Source organism: Pteropus vampyrus, unplaced genomic scaffold, assembly GCF_000151845.1.
Source record: "Pteropus vampyrus isolate Shadow unplaced genomic scaffold, Pvam_2.0 Scaffold250, whole genome shotgun sequence".
Classification (NCBI taxonomy): domain Eukaryota; kingdom Metazoa; phylum Chordata; class Mammalia; order Chiroptera; family Pteropodidae; genus Pteropus; species Pteropus vampyrus.
The window spans coordinates 639,982-663,844 of record NW_011889031.1 but is presented as its reverse complement, the minus strand read 5'-3'; the positions used below and the strand labels follow the sequence as shown (position 1 = coordinate 663,844).

The window sequence follows — 23,863 nt, the reverse complement described above, 5'->3', positions numbered from 1 at the left end:
GTCCTGCCTGATAAGCGTGTCTGTTCACTCGGGGGCTTTGGCCGTATGTATCAGCTTGACCTCTGGAGGGGCTGGAGACCAAGGTCAGCCACACGGTGGTCAGCCATGTCTACGTGACCGACCCCTAATAAAAACCCTGGACACTGAGGCTCGGGTGAGTTCCCTGGTGGGCGTGCTGTGCCCGCGAGCTGTCGCACATCACGGCTGGGAGGATACAGGGCTGATCGTGTGACTCCGCTGGGACAGACCACCAGAGCTCGCGCCTGGCCTCGCCTGGGCCTTGTGCCATGTGTCTCTTCCCGCTGTTGATTTCCATTCACGTCCTTTCGCTGTAATAAACTTGCGCTGTGAGTTAACAGCTCTGCTGATGTCTGTGAGTTCCAGTGAGTCGCACACCTGACGGTGACTGCAGGGACCCTGAACCACAGTACACTCTCGCCACCCTCTCTATAGAACAGACTTGTATCGAGGACGCATTTAGTCACTGGACTGAGTACCTTACGCCCAGTATCTCGCTGAAGCCTCTGTGGGCCGTCTGGGGCGGGTGACAGTATTCCTCACGGGAGTGGTCACTACGGGCCAGGCGATGTCCTAGGAGCTGTCCCCTCTATTCCAGCTGTTCTTTCCCACTCCCCACAAACCATACCGGGATCGTGGTCACGTCTCGGAAGAGGACGCTGAGGCTCTGAGAGGTTAATGCTTGCCCTCAGCACCCTGGCTGTGCACCCCTGTCGCCCCCTCTTTGAAGTTCCCTTGTCCTCATCACCCGTGTCCCCAGCTCACGTGACGACGGGGTCGTGGCAGGGCTGCAGAGAGAGGCAGCAGCAGTCGAAGTCCTTGACAGCATCCCGGCTCAGTCGAATGTTCTGGGTCCCGTAGCCTGAGGCCGCTGGGAACAGACAGGTAGAAGGATGGAGGGATGGGACACAGGCCTCTCTAAACCCCAAGAGAGAGGCACGGGGAGAACTCAGGGGGAAGGGGACTCAGAGAGAAACAGGCGGCTAAGAGCTTGGGCTGTGTGTCACCCACAGGAAGGTGTTAGTCCCCAGAGGGGAGGCGATAGGCTCCCCTAAAGCTCTTCTGGCTCTGTGACCAAGTTCAAGCACCTGAACCTCTCTGGGCCTCAGTTTCCTCCTCTGAAATACGGCCATGACAACAGTGACAACAAAGGACCGTTCCTTGGTGCGCTGGGAGGGACCCTCTAGACCCTTGGAGTGTCCTGCCTGATAAGCGTGTGTTTGTTCACCCGGGGGCTTTGGCCACATGTATCAGCTTGACCTCTGGAGGGGCCAGAGACCAAGGTCAGCCTGCACAGTAGGTGGGGGGGGGCTTGCCACTCACGTGGACTGTCACATATGTGTTCATGACCATCAACTGGGGGAGAGACACTCACAGAAAGCACAACCAGAGGTACGAACCGAAACGGCGTCTTTGAGACACATGTCCCCCTCCCAACCCAGTACCTGTGTCCTTCTTCTTCTCGTGGTAGGTGTAGACAGCCCCCGCCGTGCAGTTCTTCCCGTGCCGCGTCATCCTAGGGAAAGGGAGGGACAGTTGCAGTGGTGGCCGGAGGGAGCCCGCACAGGGACGCCCTCAGAGCTGATCTGCGCCCCAGATGGGAAAGCTGGGGGTGGGGGGTGGGGAAGGACAGTGTTACACGTTAAATGCTTAAGGAATCCTTACGCATTCCAAAAAGAGAAAAGTCACTGTTTTGAAAAAGACCTGCAGTTTGCTTGTGGGTGTCGGCCGGGCTGTGCCTTATGAATTACAGTGAGGTGGCGGAAGGAGAGTTATCCGAAATCTGATGGAAAGTTCTAGCACCACGGGGAACTGAGGTGCCCGGCTGACGTTCAAGGTGCATGTGCTCTGTGCTCAGTATGCCTGCGTGCTCATTCCAACTGAGCATGGATTTCTGGGTTCGCTTAGTCTTTCTTGTGGATGAACTCACATGTAACCAAAGGCTTTATGCTCAAATCGACCCCTAATGTCTCCATCGCACTAGAATAAATTCTGAGTTTTCAAAACAAACATCCAGAGCAGAACTGACAACACATGGCGCTCTGGCAAATCCACAAGAAAAACTCAGCTACCCCAATAGGAAAACAAGCAAAGGACACGAAGAGGCAATTGACAGAAGAAGCTCAAAGACCAGCAAGGGGCTGGAGAGATGTTCGAACTCTACCCACATGGAAACCACACTGAGCTATCACGTTACACGTATCATCAGGCTGGCCGGGGAAACTCTGAAAGCCGGGTGAGACCAAGGCTTGCTGGGGATGTGGGGTCAGTCTTGCGAACTGTCGGGCGATGCTGGGGTTGAGTGGACAGGGTCAGCTGTCCTGGAACACAGGCTGGAGGTACTTTAGCAAGGTGAGTGTAGGCACTTCCACACCTGGGTGTTAGTGCCCCAAAGACAGTCTCAGGTACAAAGGAGCACGTACGAAGATGTTCACAGCAGCGTTATCTACACCGCAGGCACGCCGAAGCCAAATGAATGTCCTTCCCCAGGACAACGGACAGTGATTGCCCATCATGGAGACTACGCGGCCGTGGGACGCGAACGACTAGGTGTGTACAAAGCATCATGGATGGATCTTAAAAACACGATGTGGGTGAAAAGAGGAAGAAATAAAACAAGATCGCTAACAATCTACACATGCACGAAACGATACGGTTCACACATATCAGAATGGTTGCCCAGGTAGGGGAGGGGACTCGCAGGGGACAAACAGGACCAAATAAATGAAACGAGAAGGACGGGGTTAGGTGGATCTAGGTGTGGAGACTTAAGCAATGGGACCTGCTGCCTGGGCCGAGTCTAAGGCTGACCTCCTACTCTCTGTGTGGCCCTGGACTGGCGACAGCCTCTTCCTGAGTCCCAGTTTCCTGGGGTAAAAAGTGGTGATAACCAAGGGATTGGATTGCTGTGAAGACTCAATGAAGTCATGTTCATAGCGTGACACACCAGGGGTGTTCAAGAAATATTCTCTCCTGGTCCCTGGGGGGCAAGGAGGATCCAGAAGGCGGAGGTGTGGCATTGGGGGGTGGGGGACACGACCGAGAGCTCCCAAAGAGTGAGAGGTAACTCTGTATTCATTTCCCCCTTCTGGTTGCTTTCAGGAACTTGCCCTTCACTTTGACGACTTGAAACACAAACGTCTCCGTGAGCTACGGATCTCGCTCGCCCCCTACTGGTGTCTTCGTCCCAGAGCCGAGTTTTTTCAGGCTTAGTGACACAGGACAGACGCACACGCCGAGGAGGCAGCGAGATGCGTTTCTGACAAACGTACGCGCCCTCGTCATGTCCCAGTTGAGATACGGAGGGCACTCGTTACCCCAAAAGTGGCCGCTGTGCTGCTGCTCGCAGAAGCTCATCTTGGTGAAACACCCCGACCCGACCCACGGCCCCCTCCTCCGACTCCCCCCTCACCCCCAAGCTTTTGAGCAAGTGTCCAGCACCTGCTGCCTCCCCTCGCTCCCCTGCCACCCACTCCTCCGCCCCGGTCCCCTGGCTTCCACCCAGACCCCAACTGCCACTGATGAAGGTCGGGCTGACCTCCTCACAGCCAAATTCCCCACTCTATTCTTAGTTGTCAACTGCCTTGACCCTCTGTGCTATTTGGCACTGGGCTGCTTGTCCCGGGGCCAAGAACAGGGTATTTCTACGTCTTTGCCTCCATGAACTGGGACGTTTTCCCTCAGAGAGAGAGAAGAACGGCTAGAAAGGGAGTATTATCATTTTTTTTTTTACCTTGCTACATGATTTTCATATTATATGGGAATAATCACGAGCGACACTGCTTGATCCCTGACCACTGGCAACTCTCCACGCCCCTGTCTCGTCAGCGTCCAACCTCGGCCACCCTCCGAAGTCTGTCCCATCACCACGTCCACTTTGCAGATGGACAAACTGAGGCTTAGACGTGAAGCCATTTGCCCGGGGCGGTGGTTCTCACTAAGGTCCAGGGACCCCCGGGGTCCCGAGGATACTTTCAGGGGGCCCATAAGATATTTCCATAACACGACAGTCAATTCCCCTTTGTTCCTCTTCCTCTGTGGAGACTGTACGGTGGCGTTTTCGGAGGCTGTGACGTGTAAGGGTGTCACCGCTCTGAGGGTAACGGAAGGCGTGCTTGTTCGTCCTCAGGTTTTGAAAGTTATGTTACAATAAATGAGAAAAACCAGGCACAGGAGCCGTGTCTTCCTGCTTCCATTTAAATGAGATGTCCTGAAAGGGAAAATCCACAGGGACACGGACAGGAAGCAGACGGTGGTCGGCACCGGCTGGGGGCTGGGGGCTGGGCAGTGACCGCTGAGGAGCGCGGAGTTTCTTTTTGGGGTGATGAAAGTGTTCTGGAATCGGAAAGTGGTGACGGTGGCACAAAATAGTGAACACGCTAAAAACCACGGAACTGTACACTCTAAGTGGGTGACTTTTGTGTTATGTGAATTGTCTCTCAATAGAACATTTTTAATGTGTTTTAATTTCTGAGAGGGCAAATCTTGGTAGAACTCAGAGTCTTTGGTGGCTTCCAGGTCCAGAGACTGTAAAGTCTGAGAACCGCCTGCCAGGGGTCAAAGGCAGGTGGTGGGGCCGTGACCTCAGACCCTGGGAGCTGAGCTTTCGGCCACCACGCAAGGCCAGTCTCAAGGTACAAAACAGAACTAGGGCCATCTGCTGCCACTAGGATTTCGGAGAGGACACATCAAAGCTACATGGACTATTTTGTCATCATTCCCATTTTACGGGAGGGGTAAAAAAGCTTAGCATCAGCCTCCCAGCTGGGAAGTGGCAGAGCCAGGATTCGAACTCCAGCAGCTGGGCTCTGGAGCTGCCATCTCAACCATGTGACAACTGTCAGTCCTTCCAGGCAGGTCACGATCTGAGAATTCCTTTTTTTGCACAAAGTCTTCAAAATCCAGGGTATATTTTACTCTTTCGACACATCTCAATTCAGACACTAAATTTTCCACTGAGGACACTTGTCCTATGTTGAGGTTTCATAAAATGCACGGGTGCAACTAAACGCACATTCACGCACCCCTGTCGTTCCAGAGTGACTCCGTCGAAGTACACCACAACCCAAACTGTTGCCACAAACGAGGGACGGAGGCACGAGCAGGTGCCCGGGGTCGTGCAGCCCGGGCTCGACCCAGGTCCCCGAGTCTGTGGCCTGGCTGCAGGCGGCCTCAGGCACTGTGCTGGACTCGGCGTGGAACAGGACAGCTAATGTGTGCCTGGTCCTTCCTCCCAGAAACCCTGTCCCCTGCCTCCTCCCAGGCTTCATGGAGGAGTCGCCTCTCTGGGCAGCTCTACAGGCTGAGTTAGGTGTTCTCTGAGCCCTGATAATGCCCGAGTTACTCCCGGCACAGCTGCTACCCCTCACTAGCTCCCCCTCCAGACTAGGAACCGCTAGAGGGGGCCTGGCTCAGACCCCTGTCCAGGTGGCAGCATTGCCTGATGCCTGGGTGGTAGGGGGCTCAGAGAAGTCGCGATGACATCAGTTAACGACTTCCAATGCCAAGAGAACTATGTAATCAATGAACTGATCGCCCCAACAATCAACACATTAATCTCAAAAGCACTAAAATGATAGAAATGATCATCATAACCTTCAAACATTTATGCGCCGGGCCCTGAGCACTTCACAGGTCTGAATGCACCCAGTCCTCGTGACAACCTCCAGAGGTAGGTTCTCCCCAGCTTACAGGTGACAAAACAGATGCCCAGAGGGACAGACCGGCCCCAGTGAGCTTTAAAAACGGAACTTTAAGTCACTCCCTTCTACTGCTTCTTGGACACAGCTCGTGACAAAAACCCAACTGCTCGGATGAAAAACATAGGAAGGACGACTGTCGACTGATGCCATTCAGAGAAAGGCTGATGGGAACTAGGAATTCTCAGTGCTAAACTGGCTGGCGGAAAGAAAGTAGTTTACAATGGCGGGTTTGTGCTGTTCCTGTCTGTTAGTCTGCCTGGGCTGCCCAGACGAACACCACAGCCCGGGTGGCTTAAACAACGGATGTTTATTTCCTCCCAGTTCTGGAAGCTGGAAGACCAAAATCAGGGTGGCAGCATGGTTGGGTTCCGGAGAGGATGCTCTCCCTGGCTTGCAGATGGCCGGCCACCTTCTCGTGTTCCCACTGGGAGGAGAGAGCACTCTCTGGCATCTCCTCTTACAAGGACACCAACCCGATGGGTTAGGACCCCACCCTTAGGACCTCGTATAACCTTAATTACATCCATAAAGGCCGAATCTCCAAATAGTCTTGTTGGGGGCTGGGCTTCGACATATGCATTTGGGGGGAGGGGACAAATATTAAGTCCATAAACACCATCTGAAGCCCCTCATCGGTCTCATCATCACTAAAAGTGGGACATACAGGCGTTATGCAACAGGAAGCTACCAGCGCTGAAATGGCCAAATCTAAATTTAATCAAGCCTTTAGATTTAATTTCCTACCTCGAAAGTCAGAGAATATAGCAGGGATGGACCAAAAAGGGCCAGATAGGAAAGATTTTCCACTTTGCAGGCCATATGGCCCCTGTCACAACTACTCGACCCTGCTCTTGCATGGCAAAAGCAGCCATGGACATTATGTAAACGAATGGGCAGAGCTGTGTTCCAATAAAACTTTATTTCTGGACACTGACATCTGAGTCACATAACATTGTCCTGGGTCACAAAATATTATTCTTTTGATTTTTTCCAATGATTTACATATGTTACAAGCATTCTTAGCTTGCAGGCTGTACAAACTTAGATGGTGGTTGTAAATTATATATCTGATCAAAGCATTGTATCTAGAATATATAAAAAAACTTCTGATTCAACGACAAAATGACAAATAACCCAGTTCAAAAATGGACAAAGGATTGGAATAGACATTTCTCCGAAGTAGATATATAAATGGCCATGAAGCACATGAAAAAATGCTCCACGTCATTAATCACTGAGAAAATGCAAACACAATCACGAGATACCAGTTCGTACCCATTTAGAATGACTAACGCCAAAAAGTCAGATAATAACACGTGTGGAGGAACCCTCATACACTGAGGATGGGAAAATCTAGCAGTTCCTCAAAAGGTTAGATGTAGAGTTACTATTTGATTCGGCAATGCCAACTCCAATGGAAATGAAAACATGTCCATCCACACAAAAACGTGTACACAAATGTTCACAGCAGCGTTATTCACGATAGCCCAAAAGTGTAAACAACCCAAATGTCCATCGACTGATAAACAGATAAACAGAGTATGGTAGATCTCATACGAAGGAATATTATTTACCCATAAAAAGAATGAAGCACGGATCCACTGTACCATGTGGATGAACCTTGAAACGTTACGCTATGTGGAAAAAAGCCAGACAGAAAAATGATTCCATTTATGTGAAATGTCCTGATTGGGTAGATCCATAGAGTTAGAAAGTAGATTTGATTAGTGGTCGTCTGGGGCTGGATGGGGCGGGGACGGCAGGGTGGGGACGTGGGGAGTGACAGGCTGATGGGTACTTTATTTCTTTGTGGAGAGATGAAAACTGACTAGGGTGATGGTTGCAAAACTCTGTGAATATACTAAAAACTACTGAACTGTACACTTTACATGGGTGAACTATATGTTATGTGAAGTATATTCTGATACAGCTGATTTTTTTTTTTTTTTTTTAAAGGACAAGGATTTGGTTTTTTGGCCTGTGGAACCCTGGCATGGAGGAATAAGTGAAATGAGATTATAAAGAAACAAAAAGACAAATCCAGATGGTGGGATGATCGACAGAATAACTGACCCAGTTTCTTCAATGAAAATTGAAATTACAGCGAGAAAAAATACAGAGTGGGATGGAAGGGGGATTGTTTTAAATTAAGAAACTTAAGAGGCATTGAGAGACGAGTGGATTATCGAAATCCTGCCCGTGTCTCCCTCAGGACCCCAGGACTCTAGCCTGCGGGCCGGCGATGCCGCCACCGCCTGGAACTCACCTCAGAAGCGTCTCTCCGTCCCTTCGATGATTCTCCAACTGTGCCCCTACCCCGGAAAGGAAGGCTGTTTTCCTTCGTAGCTCCGCCCACTTCCGCACAGTCGAAGAAACCGGAAGGAGAGTTGCCCCTACTTGCGGAGGTACCTCGCTTGGTTTGGTGAGTCCTCCCTTCTTCTCTTCCTCCCTCCGGAAACGTGAGTGACAGGTCGAAGGTTCCGGTTAGTGAAACTTGCGTGATTCTGGGGCGCGCTTAGTACCTACTAGGCATTTGCCAGGGCAGGTGATTTCCTACTTGTACCCAAGCTTTGCGTCTCTCCAAGCCCGAGTTTAAGGACTAGTCACTTCCTCCTGCGATTGGGAAGCCCACTTCCCTACGTGTATCATCCACTTTTCTTGCTCTAAGTTAAGGGACAATTGAGAAGGGACAGCCCCTCTGTTCCCATTTGATAAACAGAGCAATTGAGAAATCGAAAGTCAAAGCCGTCCAAATCACCCCAGGAAACAGAAATTTACTGCGGCATATCTGCCTTCCCGCAGGGACGAAGGCATACAGTTCCCGCCAGTTTGTAGATAGCTAGACATCTGGTGACCTAGACGTTTGTTTTCCTAGCTCAGCTGGGCGATCTCCCGTTGGGGAAACGCGAGGAGGCGCATATCCAATCTCCTAAGTGCCCCACGGTGTCAGAGACTCTGGCCTCCCTATGGGGCTCTGGACGGGCCCTTCATCATAAGGTCCCTTTAAATACTCTGTCCCTTACCTGAGTCCCGCCCAGGACAGGTAGTCGCAAACCCCACCCCTCTGCCAGGAACCGGGATCGGGCCGATTATAGGGAGCGCGGGAGCGGAGTGGGAAACCCATCCCTCCCCTCCCCTCTCGCCTGCCCCCTTTCACAGCTGTCCTGGCCGCAGCTGGCCTCGGAGGCCCTGCTTAAGGAGGAGGGGGCAGTGCTCACACATCTGAGCAGGTAAGTGAATGTCCCTGGAGGCAGAGCCTGGCTTGGGGACATTGGCGTCCTGCCTCCCCTGCTCCTCTGGGTCTCAGAAGTTTGGGGAACCCCAAGCCCAGGAGTCCAGGGCCCTTGCCTCCTCCTCCCCTTGGACCCAAGAATAGAGGCCCCTGCTCTTGCCTCTCCTGTAAGCTTTGGTCTCTATGGGTGGATGTGGTAATGGGTATGGAGCGAGATGGGACATATGGAAATTATCAGGAAGGAAGGAATCTCGATCACCAATGGACATGTTTATGAGCACCTACTATGTGCCAAAACTGTGCTAGGGGCTGCAGACACAGAGGGGGAAATAATAAGCTCCCTGCTCCAGTCTCTGGAGGCACTCTGCCTTTGCTCAAATCTGCCTCTGAATCTTGCAGACCATGTGATCTTGGAGGTTCAAGTTCTTTGACCTCTCTGTGCCTCAATTTCCTCTTCTATACGATGAGGATAATAATAGCACTGCTGTGAAAATTAAACTGAGTTGGTATAGGTAAACTGCATTGAACAGTGCCTGGCCCAGAATACAGGCTTTGCCAGTGTGTGCTATTCTTGTTATAATTCATGGGCCACAGAAGTCCAGTCAGAGAGACCTTGCCTTGTTCTTTAGGGGCTGAGGCACCTGTCATCTCTATCACACCTGGTTCCAGGTGTCCACAAACTATGAGGAGCCACCCCTCTCTGCTGCTGCTATACCTGGGGTTGACCACCTGCCTGGACACCTCGCCCAGTGGAGAGCAAGACCAAGGTGGGTGTTCAGGGGAAGAGCTGGTGTCCAGGAGCTGACATCCAACTTCCCCTGACCCAGGAACCCTTGCCTCTAGTCCCCTCCTATCCCAGGACCCCATAGCTCTCCGTCCCCTTTGGTTCAGGTATCTCCAAGTCCCTAGTCCTTCATTTTTCTGTCCCTCATATCTTTGATGCCCAGAAGTCTTCCTGGACGCCCCAGAGGCCTGGAACTTCCTGGGCAGCCATAGGCGGGTTCCACGAGCCAACCACTGGGACCTGGAGCTGTTCACACCAGGGAACCTGGAACGGGAGTGTTACGAGGAGAAGTGTTCTTGGGAAGAGGCACGGGAGTACTTCGAGGACAATACTCAGACAGTGAGAGCTTGGGGACCCCGGAGTCCCTCTGTCTTCTCCAGGATCCAGGGTGGAGGTCGGGGGGGGGGCTGTTCTAGCTCTCAACTCCCTCTACTGATTGGGGTTCAGAAATCAGGGTGGGCTGGTTTGGGCATGTAGGATCTCCCAACTGACAGCTGTCTTTCCGCTTTCTCTATTCCTACCCCTTCAAGAAACATTTCTGGGAGACCTACATCTACAATGGCAAAGGAGGTGAGCAGAGGGGCCAAGCCCTGTTGTTCTGTGCGGCTAAGGTAGCCCTTTCCCCCACGGGAACCGAATCATCACCCCCCACTCCAAATTCTGTGCTCCCCGAGTTCCTGGAGGTGGTTGTTCCCTCCTTTGAGACTGGAGCCCCTGCCTGAGGAACCCACCACACCTTATTCGAAGGTGTCCCATGTTTCCAGGAAGGGGGAAGTACGGGGTGGAGGGAGGAGTTACAGCCTGGGGGTCCATCCGTCCTCAGGCTGAGAGGCTCTGGCTCACCTGAGCTTCTCTTTGGAGTTCAGAGCCCAAGCCCCTTCTGTAGCTTGGTTGCTAGGGGGGCTGTTCCCTAGCAACAGGGCCTCTCCAAGCCTGTGGGCCCTCACCTGACCAGTCCACCCACCCCCCAACCCCTCCTCCGAGTTCTGAGGCCCCATCATGGCTGCAGCCTTGTTGCTAAGGGGGGGAAGGGCTGCTGGTTAGCAACAAGGCCTGCCCAGGCCGGACCAAGGAAGCCCCACATCACTCACTACCTGGCTGGCTTCCCCTCCCCCACAGCCCATCCCAGCCTCAGCCTGGTTGCTAAGGGGGCCTTCTCCCTAGCAACCACACCTAGCCAGGCTCGGGACCCAAGGCCTCTTGCCCAGAGAGGACCCCCCTCCAGGCATCAGAGGCCCCACCCCCTTGTGGCATGGTTGCTAGGGGTGGATGTACCTTAGCAACAGGCCCTAGGTCTGGGCTGGAGTGCTCACATTGGAGCCCGGTTGCTAGGGGAGGTAACTGCGTTGCTACAAGCCTAAGGATGCCTGGTGGCTTCTTGAATCCACCTGAAACATGTCAGAATCTGGAGGGTTTGGCTTCTCAGTGCAGCTTTTTGCCAAAAGGGCTAAAAGCCTGGGGTTTACTGTTTGAGGAAAGCCCCAAATACTAAAGTTGATCTCCCCAGCAGCAACACCTAGCAAGGCCTCACAAAACTGGGGTCCTGCCTGTACACCCCTCCCTGTGCTCCTTGACCCTTTTTCTCAGACTAGAGGCTTTTGATTGCTAAAGAGTTTGCACCTTAGGACAGGGGCCACATGAATTCTCTTTGTCCTACTGTAGTGTGTCACCTGCAGTCTTAGCAGATGGATTGCTTAGGATGGCCTTGACTCACCCTGTGTCCAGGGAGGGGCCTCTGTCATCATAGGGATACCGTGTCTGTATTTTCTAGTACCAGATGAAATTGTCACAGCCCCCTTATGTACTTTATCTCAGTGAATTTTTGCCACCTGTCAGAGAGGGGTTATCATCCCATTTTACAGAACAGGAAATGGAGGCTCAGAGAAATGAGGTGAGTTGCCCGAGGCCACACAGCTAGGAAGTGGCCCCAGCGCTGCCTTGCTTCTTGGCCAGTACTCCTACCTCAGGAGAAAGGCATTTGGATGTTGGGGTGGTCGGCAGCCCCTGAAGCAGTGGCTCCCCCCACCTTCCCCCACTGCAGGGCGTGGACGAGTGGACGTAGCAGGCCTGGCTGTGGGGCTGACATCTGGCATCCTGCTCATTGTCCTGGCCGGCCTGGGAGCTTTTTGGTATCTCCACTGGCGACGGCGCCGAGGCCAGCAGCCCTGTCCTCAAGAGTAAGGGGGCTTCAGGGAGGATGGGGCTAGGGGCTGGGGGCTGGAGAGAAGGATGTGCAGGGGAGGAAGGGTTGACCTAAGGACGTGCGCCGAGGAATGGGGACAGGTGGGCACTGATGAAAGATCTAAGGAGATCATGTGTCTAGCTGTGGTATCTGTCTGCCTGTCTGACTGTATCCTCAGTACTTGGCACACAGTAGGAGCTCGATCAGTATTTGCTGCCAGGTTTCTGTGCGATTATTGCTCTGGATATTGTATCTGGTGAGGCTGCAGCCTGTGGTCTATGGCTATCTGTGGGTGTCTGTGGTATGTCAGTTTCCGTGGTCCAGGGTGTAGCTCGTTTGTGTGTGCCTGTAGTTGTCTAGGTATGTCTTTTTCAGCGGCAGGGTCTAAAAGGGTGCTTGAGTGTCAGTCTTGGAAGTATAGTGGGTCTGGGGATTTTTAGGAAGAGTTTATTTTAAGTGGGCATCTGTGTTGCGTGTCTTCCAGTGTTGACCTGCCTCTCTGCAGGGCCGTCTTTTTCTCCATTACTCTGCCTGTATCTGGAGCACATGTGTGTCTGTGAATTGTCTCAGCAGTTGTTGATTTCTGGGTCTGCCTGTCCCTATGCATCTGCCTGTCATTTTGAGGTGCTTTTCTGGGTGTCAGATGGAAGGTGACCCTCTTTCTCCGGGGCCTATCTTCCTTCTGTCTCTGTTCCCCTAACACCCTCAGAGTCTCTGTCTTCCTAAATCTTCCCTCCAGCTCCTAAGTCTCTCTATCCTATAGGTTCCCCCTGCTAACCGTGCACCTTGTGTCCCCAGGGCCGAGCTCATCAGCTCTCTGAGTCCTCTGAGCGCGCCTGGCCCGCCGACGCCCCTGCCTCTACTCCCACCCCCAGGCCTCCCTACCTACGAGCAGGCTCTGGCTGCCTCTGGGGTGCACGACGCACCGCCGCCCCCCTACACCAGGTACGGGGCTGGGCTTCTCCCGGGGGCGGGGAGCAGAGGGGAGGGCACTGCTGGAGGAGGGGCGTGTGCTCAGGGGCGGGACTTGGAATTTCGAGGTTATTATTCGAGGCGAGGTTTGGAGCGCGGGGGCGGGGCCTTGTGCAATTGCCCAGGGGCGTGGCCCAGCGTTGTGAGAGCGGAGCCTTAGAGGAGGGTGGGTCTTGTGCTCAGAGGGTCCGGGATTGGCTGAGATGCGCAGGGCGGGTCGGGGTGGTCTCGGTTGAGGGGGAAAAAAGGAAAAACAGCCCGGTCTTTGACTCCCCACTGTGCCCCTCCCCATGCAGCCTCCGGAGGCCTCGCTGAAGAGCAGCTTCCGAGCCGGGGTCCCCGAACCGTGCCCCAGATTCACACCGGATTCCGGAAGCCCCCAGGCCTCAAACTGCGGAGCTGAGCTTGGGGGGTGGTGGGAGTAGGGGGTCCTCTGGCTCAAGGCCTCCCCTGGCACACGTGTTTCCGCCGCGTACGGATACACGCATGTCCCTGGAGAAAGTGTTCCCGCGTCCCGGCGCCTCGCGGGCCCCTATGCTCTGCTGACCTTGGGGTACCCACCAGCCCCGCCCCCGGGGTAGGCGTGTCGTGGAAACTCGGACCCAGGCGCGCGGGCCGGGTGTGCGGACTTGCGTGTGTGGACAGGTTTGACACGACCATCTCCCTCCAGGGCCACGCACACGCCGAGCCCCGCCCGTGCACACGCATGTCTTCGTGCACTCCCCGTGCTCGTACAGGGGCGCTTCGCAACCCAGGGACAGGGTGGGTGGCATGTTTGCAAGCGTGCTTGCTGGGGGCAGGCTCGCATTGCACCCGGGGGACTGGAGTTCGGCTCTTCCCCTAAATAAAAATCCTTTGGAAAAGAAACCAAAGAAAGTGAAACAATGCAAAAAAATAAAAATCAAAAATCAAATAAACTGAACCGCGATCCCAGGCGCGTCTGCGCGTGGTGAAGCTGGCTGGCTTTCTGTACAAATGTTGCGCCCTACACCCCCAGGCCCTGCTTGCGCTGTCTGTCTCTCTCGTTCTTTTTTTTTTCGCATTTGCACGGGATTGTGGGAGGAAGCGGAGCGCAGCCAGACACCCCGCCGCCCGCCCCCCCTTCCCCTCCCCCCTCCCCCAGCCGCCTTGTGCAAAGATGGCTGCACCGTGAGCGCAGAGGAGGAGGAGGCGGCGGCGGCGGCGGCGAGAGAGCGAGCACCCAGCGCCCGCACCCACCCCGGGGCCGCCCGGGACGCCCCCTCCTGAGCGCGCGCTTCCCCCTTCTCTCTTGCAAGCGCCGGGGCAAAGGCGGAGACAGCGGGGTCCCTCCTCCCCCCCTTTTCCCTCAAGAGGGAACCCCCCTTCCCCCCTCCTTGGCTCGGCGGCTGCACCCCCTCCCTTGCCCGCCCCTCCGCCCCTGTCCCCTCCCTCCCCCGCCCGGGGCCTTCCCGGGCCATCGGCGGCAGCAAAGAAAAAGAGAGAGAGAGAGAGAGAGAGAAGGCGAAAAAAAGCAGCAGCGGAGGGAGCGGCGGCGGAGGAGAGCGCGCGCGCGCCCCCTCCCTCCCTCCCTCCCTCCCCCTCCCCCCAATTTCCACCGCGGCCAATTCATGGACAGGAACTACCCCAGCGCCGGCTTCGGGGACCCGCTCGGCGCCGGGGCGGGATGGAGTTACGAGAGGTCAGCGAAAGCTAGGTAAGGAACCGAGGGTGGCCTGGAGGAAGGGGCCCAGGGGTGGGGGCCAAGCCGGGCCGGGCCGGGCGGGCCGGGCCCGCCCGGCGACGCGTGCATCGCAAACTCCCCTCCGGCTTGCAAGGGAGCGGCCTTCCTCGCTTTGCAACAACGCCGCCGCCCCAGTTTGCAAATTGCAAACTCCGCCAAAGCCAGCTCCGGCTTGCAAAGGGAGAGATGCAGCGGGAAAATGGGGGTGCAAAACAATTTAGGACGGAAAGGCCTTGGGAAGGTGGGAGGGACTGGCGAAGCAAGGCCTGGATTTCCCCGCATCCTTGGATTCTCTGCTTGCTGACCCCTCCCCTCCGCTCCCCAGGCTCTGCCCTTTCAAAGGTGGGAAGGAAAGGAGAATTAGAACGCAGACCTGGGGGGCGCCCCCCCAGGTCCCATTGTTCCGGGACTGCGCGAGGCCGCGCCACTCGGGGCCCCCCCGAAATTCCGCGCGCAGAGTGGGCACGGGGCCCCGCCCCCTTCCTAAACTGGTGTTGTGTGTGTGTAAGGGGGGGGTCCTGGCATCTGAGACACGCCCCCTTTAACTCCCCACCCCCAAAGGCAGAGAATCCTAGTTGATGGCTACGAGTGGAGTATTTGACCTCTTTGAGTCTGGGCCTTGGATTGGGGCCGTTGCATGGGAAGATTCGTGTGTGCGTGTGTGTGTGTGTGTGTGTGTGTGTGTGTGTGTGTGTGTGAGAGAGAGAGAGAGAGCGTGGACCCTGTGCGTGCGTAGCCAGGCAGCCGGTTCGCCTGCGGATCTGCCCCTTTCCTACTGTTTATTGTGTAGTTCCCTCACTCCTCACCTGCCCCTGCACCTCCCTCTCCTCACACACCTGGGTTTCCCAGCATGGCCGGGCATGACCACACGTGTGTTACTTCCATGTGGGACTCTTCGCTCCGTATCTTTCCTTCCCCACGGATGAGTTGGATACTCTTTGCACACATACTTGGCTTCGCTTGGACCCATGCATTTGACCCTCAGCCCCCGGGGGATGGACGGTGTTCGTGTTCGCACTTGTACCTTGGTACTTTCCTATCCCTTGCCCATCCCACATCCCTGTCGTTTGGGGAAAAATCTGTTGCCCGCTGCTCCCGACTGGTTGTGCAGTACCCATGAGGTTCAGGCCCTACGTGTGCCCACGTGTCTGCAGAAGAGGGGGTGTCCATGCGCAGTTCTGGGGTTGGCCCCAGGGCCTTGAGTCACCAGCGGGAAGGGGGATCTCTGTGTGGCAGGAGGTCCACATTTTCCACTCAAGGCACTTCTAACTCTAGAACCTCTCAGTTTGTCTCATCCTTGTGCGTGTCCGTGTTTGTAAATGTGAGACTCTCTGGGCTCTGTTTGCTGGAATTCAGGGTTTTTTGCTGCTACTTGGCTCGAGTGGGGACCATTTCTATGGCTTTTTAGTTAGGCTCTTCGATTTCCTTGTCTTTCCTTTAGGACCCAAGTTTCCTTAGGATAACCCCCAATCAGCTGGAAGATTCCCCTCGACTCCCCGGGAAATTTGCTGAGTTCCCTTCTCCTAGGGCAGCTTCGGAGGATACTCTAACATATCCCCCTTCCCCCCAGCTTGGTCTATGGCAGCTCCAGGACCTCGCACCCCGAGACGGACATCTTACACCGCCAGGCCTACGCGGCCCCCCACCCACTGCAAAGCTATGCCACCAACCACCACCCGGCAGGTACGGCCCCCGTCCCGCCCCGCCCGAGCTGGCCCTCCCTCCGAGGCAGCCGATTGGCTGCTGAAAGTTACACCCTTCCTAATTGGCCGTGCGCTGCATCCTGCCCCGCCCCTTGCTACCCCTCCTCTGATTGGTTGGTCTGAGGCTGCTTAATTTTATGCCGGATTCGTCCGCCCCTGTCTCTGGCCCCGCCTCTTTCGTTCCAATTGGCCCCATCTCCACAGCGCCCAAATCCCACCTTCTCTTCCAGGCTTTTCCGCCTCACTAGCCCACCCCAATCACTTCCCTCTGGGCTTGCCCATTCACTTGGCTCCTTGGTTCTGAATTCTTTACTCCTGATTCCCATTCTTCCTGATTGGCTGAATCTTTGGACCTCCCCCTTCCCTTAGATTTGCCTACTACCTTATTCTCCCCCTGTGGCCCTGCCTCTGACGCTTCTGATTGGTTGCCTGCCTGTGCTCCAGCCTCCCTCCCTAGATGGACCAGGAATGATACTGTGTAGTCCAATTTGATTTTTGACCTCCTGGTTGGCTCCTTTCCTTTTTCCCCTTCCCATCCTTTTTTCCCCCCGGGATCCTCTCACTTTGACTCAACCCCTTTAGACTTGTCCTCTGGTTCTCCCGGGTTGGAATTATCCCTACCCTTGTTGGAATTATTCAAATCCTTTGGTCTCTCCACCCCCCCCCACGACTCTCTGCCCTTCTGCTCCCGCTTCCTTCGCTTAAGGTTTTTTTTTTTTTTTTCCCCTTTATCTACCTTTCTTTTCCTGGGCTCTCTGCCTTTATGACTGCATTGCACGGCATCCTGCTTGCAATGCAGGCATCTTCCTAGCTTATCTCTGCAGACTTTCTTTGAATCTGCCCCTTTCCCTCTAACCCCTTTTCCTGACCCAACTTGCCTTGGCTTTTTCTTTTCCCTTTCCACCCTGCCCTATCCCGTACCTAGCTGACTCTACCCCCCCTCCATTCCTGGCCAGGCCTCTCTGGACTCTTCGACACTGGCCTCCACCACGCGGGCTCAGCAGGGCCCGACGCCTCCGTCATGAACCTCATCTCGGCCCTGGAGTCCCGGGGCCCCCAGCCTGGCCCCTCTGCTTCCTCTCTCCTCTCTCAGTTCCGCAGTCCTTCCTGGCAAACAGGTAAGTCCGTTGCCAGCTCAGGAGGGCCGGGATGGGGCTGGCTGTGGTGTGCCCTGACCTCCGGTCTCCTCCATTGTCCCCAGCCATGCACACGCCAGGCCCCACGGAGCTCTTCATCTCAGGCGCCCTGCCGGGTTCCAGCACCTTTCCGTCCTCCTCTGCCCTGTCGGCCTACCAGCACCCGGCTTCCTTCGGCAGCCGCCCCTTCCCAGTGCCCTCGTCCCTCAGTCTCCAGGACCCCCCGTTCAGTCCCCCAGCTAATGGGCTCCTGTCCCCTCACGATGTGCTGCACCTGAAGCCCTCGCAGGCACCCACGGTACCCTCCTCGCTAGGCTTTGAGCGCCTGGCGGGGGGCGGTGTCCTGGGGCCCGCTGGTCTTGGCCCGGCCCAGACCCCTCCTTACCGCCCTGGCCCCCCAGACCCACCTCCACCTCCCCGCCACCTCCCGACTCAGTTCAACCTACTGGCTTCCTCTTCCGCCGCCGCCGCCGCCGCCGAGCAATCCTCCCCACAGCTCTACAACTTCTCGGGTGCTGCCCCGGGCCCACCGCCGCCCGAGCGGGCCCTACCCCGCCAGGACACCGTCATCAAGCACTACCAGCGGCCAGCCAGTGCCCAGCCCCCGCCGCCCCCACCCCCAGCCCATGCCCTCCAGCACTACCTGAGCTGTGGAGGCAGCTATCCCTCCATGGGCCACCGGGCCAACCTGGCCTGCAGCCCCCTGGGCGGTGGGGAGCCTTCCCCAGGCTCTGGTGAGCCTAGCAAAGCTGGGCCCAGTGGAGCCACGGCTGGGGCGTCGGGCCGGGCTGCAGGCCCTGAGGCGGCTGGAGGAGGGGGAGCAGGGGGTGGTGGCGGAGGTTACCGCCCCATCATTCAGTCACCTGGTTATAAGACGGGCAAAGGCGGATATGGAGCAGCTGCGGGCGGTGCCAACAGGCCCCCACCGCCGCGTTCGACCGCCACACCCAAATGCCAGAGCCTGGGTGGGCCAGCAACGGCCTATGGCACTGGGAAGGCGTCTGGGGCTGGCGGGGCCGGAGGCCAGGCCTATTCCCCTGGTCAGCCCCAGGGTCTCCTGGGACCCCAGGCCTATGGGCAAGGGTTTGGAGGCGGACAAGCACAGGACTTGAGCAAAGGCCCCAGCTACTCTGGGGGGCCCCCACAGCCTCCCAGCGGCCCTGCGCCTCCTGGCCTCGCCACATGTCAGAGCTACTCCCCTGACCAGCTGCAGGGGCAGCTGTATGGGGTGCAGGGTGAGCCCTACCCAGGGCCAGCTGCCCATTCCCAGGGGCTGCCCACAGCCAGCCCCTCGCTCAGCTACAGTACTGGTCATTCCCCAGCACTTTCAGGCCACGGAGGTGGCTGGGGGCCCAGCTCCCTGGGGGGAGGTGGAGAGGCCAGCCCTTCTCACATCATCCGCCCACTGCAGTCGCCACCTGCCCCCGGCCGCCAGCCCGGAGTCGGCTCCCCGGGAGCCCCTGGCAAATACCTGAGCTCTGTCCTGGCCTCGGCCCCATTCCTCGCACCCCCGGGAGCCGGCAGCTATGCGGCCGGAGCAGGTGGCTACAAGGGCAAGGGGGACGGCTCAGAGCTGCTAGCGGGCCCTGGGGGGCCTCCTGCTGAGCGCACGGAGGACGAGGAGTTCCTCATCCAGCACCTCCTCCAGGCACCCAGCCCCCCGCGGACCTCAGGGGCGGACGGCTTGGTGGGCGAAGATGGGGCGGCAGATGCCTCCAAGGGACTTGGGGGTAGCGGTGGTGCCGGGGGTCCTCCAGGCACACCCTACGAGCTGGCTAAAGAAGACCCCCAGAGGTACCATCTGCAGAGTGTCATCCGTACCAGCGCCAGCCTGGACGAGGGTGCCACAGCGGCTCTGGAGCTAGGCCTGGGGAGGCTGAAGGAGAAGAAGAAAGGGCCAGAACGGGGCGGCGAGACCCCCGAGGGGCTGGCCACCTCAGTTGTCCACTATGGGGCAGGTGCCAAGGAGCTGGGGGCCTTTCTCCAAAAGAGCCCCCCACCCCCACCTCCCACGGCCCAGCCCGCCCAGCCCACCCCCCATGGCCTTCTCCTGGAGGCAGGGGGGCCCGACCTCCCTCTGGTGCTGCCTCCGCCTCCCCCCCAGCTGCTTCCCTCGGTCCTCAGCCACGCCCCTAGCCCTTCTTCCAGCGCCCCCAAAGTCAGCGTCCATCTCCTTGAGCCAGCCCCCCGTGATGGGGCGCCCCAGCCGCCTCCGCCGCCTCCTCCACCTCCGCCGCCCATGCCTCTCCAGCTCGAGGCCCATCTCCGCAGCCACGGGCTGGAGCCGGGAGCCCCCAGCCCCCGTCTGCGACCGGAGGAGAGCCTGGAGCCGCCAGGCGCCATGCAGGAATTGCTTGGGGCGTTGGAGCCCCTGCCCCCTGGGCCCGGTGACACTGGCGTGGGCCCGCCAAACCCGGAAGGCAAGGATCCCTCGGGTGCCTACCGCAGCCCCAGCCCACAAGGCAGTAAGGCTCCCCGCTTCATGCCGCTCACCTCCATCTGCTTCCCCGACTCCTTGCTCCAAGACGAGGAGCGTAGCTTCTTCCCCACCATGGAGGAGATGTTCGGCGGAGGGGCGGCGGATGACTACAGCAAAGCCGGGCCCCCTGAGGACGAAGGCGACCCCAAGGCAGGGGCCGGCCCACCAACGGGGCCCCCAGCCTACGATCCCTACGGGCCCTACTGCCCGGGTCGGGCGTCTGGAGCTGGGCCCGAGACGCCGGGCCTGGGCCTGGACCCCAACAAGCCACCCGAGCTGCCCTCCACGGTCAACGCCGAGCCGCTGGGCTTGATCCAGAGCGGGCCGCACCAGGCGGCTCCGCCGCCCCCTCCGCCCCCTCCGCCGCCACCTGCCTCCGAGCCCAAGGGAGGCCTGACCTCACCCATCTTCTGCTCTACCAAGCCAAAGAAGCTGCTGAAGACGTCCTCCTTCCACCTGCTGCGGCGCCGCGACCCACCCTTCCAGACGCCCAAGAAGCTGTACGCGCAGGAGTACGAGTTCGAGGCGGACGAGGACAAGGCGGACGTGCCTGCCGACATCCGCCTCAACCCCCGGCGTCTGCCCGACCTGGTGTCCAGCTGCCGTTCGCGCCCGGCCCTCTCACCGCTGGGCGACATTGACTTCTGTCCGCCCAACCCTGGTCCCGACGGCCCCCGGCGCCGGGGCCGCAAACCCACCAAGGCCAAGCGCGACGGCCCACCCCGGCCCCGGGGGAGGCCCCGGATCCGCCCGCTGGAGGTCCCCGCCACCGCTGGGCCAGCCTCCGCCTCCGCGCCCACCGACGGGGCCAAGAAACCCCGGGGCCGAGGCCGCGGCCGGGGCCGGAAGGCTGAGGAGGCAGGTGGCACCCGGCTGGAGCCCTTGAAGCCACTTAAGGTGAGGGCAGCTGGGGCCCCCTTGGAGGTTCTGGGCGTGATGGGGGAGACAGAGTATACTAAAACCTGTGAGGAAACGACGCTAAGGGCTGGAATTCCACGGTTCTGCCGTCGGGGATATGAGACTTGTAACCTGGGTCCAGAGGGAGGGAAGGGGTTGGAGTTCGGGTCCTTCGTCTCTAGATCCTGATGGACTGCCCATCGGGTCTAGGTGTCCGGGTCCTGTGGGAGGAAGGTCTGGAGCCCCGGACTCCTGGGCCGTGAGCAGGGAGAGGTCAGTGAGTAACAAGGGGGCGACTCTAGTCCTGGCATTATGGGATCCTGAGAGAAGGTCTCTGTGGGCCTGAATTCTAGGATGCTACAGGTTGAGAGTCTGGGAATTTGAACTTCAGGGTCTTAAGTGAGGTGGGGGCTAGGGGCTCCAACTCTTGGGCTTGAGGGAAGGAGGGACTTGGGGTTCGGCCGGTGGGGGCCCTGACTCGCCACCGCCCCCTATCTAGATCAAGCTGTCCGTGCCCAAGGCGGGCGAGGGTCTGGGTGCCGCATCAGGCGACGCCGTGTCAGGCCCTGACCACAACAGCCTGGACTCGAGCCTGACTCGGGAGAAGATCGAGGCCAAGATCAAGGAGGTGGAGGAGAAGCAGCCGGAGATGAAGTCCGGCTTCATGGCCTCCTTCCTGGACTTCCTCAAGTCGGGCAAACGCCACCCACCGCTCTACCAGGCCGGCCTGACGCCCCCGCTCAGTCCCCCCAAGAGCGTGCCACCCTCCGTGCCGGCCCGGGGCCTGCAGCCCCAGCCCCCCACAGCCGCCACCGTGCCACACCCCCCACCCACCGGCGCCTTCGGGCTGGGGGGCGCCCTGGAGGCTGCCGAGAGCGAGGGGCTGGGGCTGGGCTGTCCTTCGCCCTGCAAGCGTCTGGACGAGGAGCTGAAGCGGAACCTTGAGACGCTGCCCTCCTTCTCCTCGGATGAGGAGGACTCCGTCGCCAAGAACCGGGACCTGCAGGAGAGCATCTCCTCGGCCATCTCTGCCCTGGACGACCCGCCCCTCACCGGGCCCAAGGACACCTCCACCCCTGAAGGGCCTCCCTTGGCTGCTGAGGCTGCAGTCCCCGGGCCTCCCCCGCTCCCGAGGCTCCCAAGTGCCAGCAGAGGTGGCACGCCCGGTGAGCTCTGGGAAGAAGCTTCCGGGGGCGGGCAGGGGCTTCCTGTCATTAGGGACACTTGGTACGGTTGAGCAGATTACACGCTGTTGAAGGGACACTTTGCATTCGATGACGTAGCTTTGCATATTTGTGGAGGTGACATCCTGATGAGGGTGAGCGAGAGAGGGGTGTCTTTTTTCTAATCTGCTCACAGATACTAAATGGATTGCAGGGACCCCAAAGTGGGTGCTGGAGAATGCTGGGGGACAGGGCAGGTTATAAGTGATGGGGATAGTTGGGGGTTTGGGTACTCAGGGAGCTTTTAAAACTGTTGTGGGATCTGGGGATAGAGAGGTGTCTGGGGGGCAGAGAGAGAGAGAGCAGTTTAAAGAGAGGCAGGAACGCTGACTAGTCAGGTCTTGTGGGGATGGGAGGGGAAGGCTGGGGGTACGGTTGGGTCTGGATGTGTTTCTTCCCTGAGAGAGGCTTTGGACAAAACTTAAGGGGTTTTGATGAAGGAAGAGGAGTATTTATTCGCAGGTGGAAGAGGGGTTTTGGAGGCGGGGCTTCGGGACAGTTAACGAAGGTACTTGATGACTCAGAGGGGTCCTAAGGAATAGCGAGGTCTTGCGGGGAGCTGAGGAAGGACGTGAAGGTACATGAGGCTGAAGAGAGGCGTCGGAAGGGACGAGGCACAGTGGAGGGTTCTAAGCGTGCAGGATCTGTGTGATCGGGGAGATTGCGCCTCGGAAGGCTCTGGAAGGCTCCTAGCTAAGGATGCGGGGACGGAGAAGAAGTGGTTGTAGGAATCAGGAGAGATTTCAGGGCATTAGAGGGGGATGTTGCAAAAACCCACGGGCAGTTAGCAGAAAGGAAAAGGGCATGAATCCGAAGATGGAGAACAGGCCAAGAAAGACGTGGAGGACGAGACCTCCGAGCAGGAAGCGAGGTAGAGCGCAGAGGGCGCTATTTCAGAGGCGGGAGGAGCCGGACAAGGGCGTTGAGGCAGCGAAGAGACCTGAGCGGACTAAAACAGGCACGAGGACGGGCGTCAGGGGTTTGGAGTAGCGCGGGAAGGGGTCTCGGAGGGACTTGGTCATCGCAAAGGGCTATGGGAAGTGGTGGCAATGAGGGGCAGAGGGGCTGTTGGCAAGGAAGGGACATTCAGATTCAGGGACAAGAGAAGAGGTGTTAGGGGTGGCGGATGGCATTTGGGAACTCGAGGCATGGCAGAGCAGGGCAAGGAGCTAGGCTGGGGGCGGAACAGGGGAGTGATGATGGCGGGGGGAGGTTTTGATGGGTCAGGGGAACACTCCTGGCCACGGTGTGGGCAAGGCGACAGTGAGCAATGGTATTGGGACACAGACCTACCCTGAGACAGAGAGGGTCTTTGGAGTCTGGGTGGGAAGGCCGAGGAGGACACTGGAGAGAAGTTAAAGGGACATGAGCTTCCTGTGGCATCTAGGGACTGGATATTGAAGGTGGGGGTGGGGAGGTGACAGGTGAGTGGGGGGGTCAGACAGGCTTTGAAGGAGGAGCGAGGGCAGCAGAAGAGGAATATGGAGTAGAGGCGAAGGGGGGACTTGGGGCAGAGGTGGGTGGCAGCTGAAGAACTCAGTTCCACCAGGAGGGATGTTGGGGTGCAGGGTGGGAGGAGGGCTGTGTTGGGACCCCCATACAGGAATCTGGGAACCTGCTGGGAGCGCTTTTCACTGACAGCAGATACGAGGGGTAGTGGGGACTTGAGGGCCGTGCAGGGCTGTGGATGGGCAGCGGGTCGAAACTCTGGGGAACGGGGGTTCACGGGGGTCCAGCCCTGACGCCCCTCTCGTCCCCAGAGCCCCCGCTGCTGGAGGAGAAGCCTCCGCCCTCTCCGCCGCCCGCCCCGACGCCCCAGCTGCCACCACCCCC

The 23,863-nt window shown here is 57.9% G+C and overlaps 3 protein-coding genes across 7 annotated transcripts in view; 2 read left to right on the top strand and 1 right to left on the bottom strand.

The window, feature by feature from the left end:
- The window catches only part of NOSIP (nitric oxide synthase interacting protein), a 10,755-nt gene extending 2,640 nt beyond the window's left edge, over positions 1-8,115 (bottom strand). Inside the window, exons 1-3 of the mRNA XM_011374537.2 lie at positions 7,987-8,115; positions 1,464-1,534; positions 784-889 (exon numbers count right to left, since the gene is read on the bottom strand). Of these exons, the coding sequence (XP_011372839.1) occupies positions 784-889; positions 1,464-1,533 (176 nt within the window). The 5' untranslated portion in view covers position 1,534; positions 7,987-8,115. The remainder of the gene's footprint in view (positions 1-783; positions 890-1,463; positions 1,535-7,986) is intronic.
- PRRG2 (proline rich and Gla domain 2) lies at positions 8,096-13,807 on the top strand. 5 transcript variants are annotated; one of them, XM_011374533.2, is made up of 8 exons: positions 8,105-8,142; positions 8,880-8,950; positions 9,582-9,719; positions 9,900-10,075; positions 10,267-10,306; positions 11,778-11,913; positions 12,717-12,863; positions 13,187-13,807. In XM_011374533.2, the coding sequence occupies exons 3-8, from the start codon at positions 9,635-9,637 to the stop codon at positions 13,203-13,205; spliced, it is 603 nt and encodes a 200-aa protein (XP_011372835.1). In that variant the 5' UTR covers positions 8,105-8,142; positions 8,880-8,950; positions 9,582-9,634; the 3' UTR covers positions 13,206-13,807. The 5 variants fall into 5 exon arrangements, with proteins under 5 accessions (XP_011372837.1, XP_011372835.1, XP_011372836.1 ...); XM_011374534.2 differs by lacking the exon at positions 8,105-8,142 and adding an exon at positions 8,186-8,203; XM_011374535.2 differs by lacking the exon at positions 8,880-8,950 and having other exon boundaries at positions 8,096-8,142.
- A 183-nt stretch (positions 13,808-13,990) lies between these two features.
- PRR12 (proline rich 12) overlaps positions 13,991-23,863 on the top strand; it is a 24,415-nt gene continuing 14,542 nt past the window's right edge. The window contains exons 1-6 of the mRNA XM_023520167.1: positions 13,991-14,565; positions 16,163-16,275; positions 17,252-17,413; positions 17,497-20,807; positions 21,307-21,973; positions 23,791-23,855. Of these exons, the coding sequence (XP_023375935.1) occupies positions 14,480-14,565; positions 16,163-16,275; positions 17,252-17,413; positions 17,497-20,807; positions 21,307-21,973; positions 23,791-23,855 (4,404 nt within the window). The 5' untranslated portion in view covers positions 13,991-14,479. The remainder of the gene's footprint in view (positions 14,566-16,162; positions 16,276-17,251; positions 17,414-17,496; positions 20,808-21,306; positions 21,974-23,790; positions 23,856-23,863) is intronic.